We start from the raw sequence: 966 nt of genomic DNA on the forward strand, positions 1-966 counted from the left end.
TCTTTTGTAATGGCCTTTAAGTACAATTTACCTCCAACAATTATTTACAATTTTACAACAAAACGGAGTTGGCTTCTACCAATGCAACTGTCTTTTGGAAACCAATTCATTTGAAGCAGAAGAGGTTAAATACGATCGAAAACTGATATTGAGATTTGTTATAGTTTTTAATATTTAATTTTATGTTTTTTGGGTCGGTATAATTCACAGACTGCGATATTTCTCAGCGCCGTTGGCTATCATTGAAACTATGGTCGATCCCACACAGTCCGTGTCCCTATAATGTTCTGCAGGTGTTTTCAGGTGTTTTCTGCAGGTGTTTTCAGAGTTCGCATATATTTTGGTGATTAGTGAACATGTTGGCTGTTCCTTGCATGTTTATAACTCATTATTGGCCTGAGAATAGAATCGCATGAAACCATCCCTCCTCTTACGAATGGCGAAGATGATAGCAACGGTTGCCACGGAAACCAACAGGAGAACCCCAATGGCGATACCGGCTGACGTCCCGGCGCTGGAGTGATGCTTGTTGCTCTTGGGCTCGGCTTGGATCTGGGAGATTTTGCCAGCCACCAACATCCCGCCTCCTGACTTTGCCTCCCCACTGTTTTGGTCGCTTACGCCCTGGTTGCCCCCGGTTCCGGTTCCTTGTTGTCCTCTCCCCGTTTGCCCTCCGCCTTGAGGTGATCCACCGGCGGCCTGGCCGGCACCTACCACGGGTCCGCTGCCGGGCTGGGCAGTTCCGGTCGGTACACTACCGCCCACGACCACGCTGCTGTAGTCCACTCCCTCCTCGCTGCTGGAGCTAGAGGAGCTGGTTCCGGCTGGATCTGGAATGAAGAAGGAGCTACCCGTGCCACCTCCTTGAGGATTGGCATTGTTACCAGTCCGACCCTCATCCTGGTCGTCTGGGGTGTCCAGGTTGGCTGGCGGTTGGTCGAATGGCAAAGGATTGGCCCTCGCCAT

General features: G+C 50.4%; 1 protein-coding gene across 1 annotated transcript; it reads right to left on the bottom strand.

Moving 5' to 3' along the window:
• Positions 1-966, bottom strand: LOC119740715 (oleosin-B3-like). The gene has a single exon (XM_038216097.1). It carries the CDS (start codon positions 964-966, stop codon positions 379-381), a length of 588 nt encoding a protein of 195 aa, XP_038072025.1. The 3' UTR covers positions 1-378.

This window comes from Patiria miniata, unplaced genomic scaffold (genome assembly GCF_015706575.1).
Source record: "Patiria miniata isolate m_02_andy unplaced genomic scaffold, ASM1570657v1 HiC_scaffold_5, whole genome shotgun sequence".
NCBI lineage: Eukaryota > Metazoa > Echinodermata > Asteroidea > Valvatida > Asterinidae > Patiria > Patiria miniata.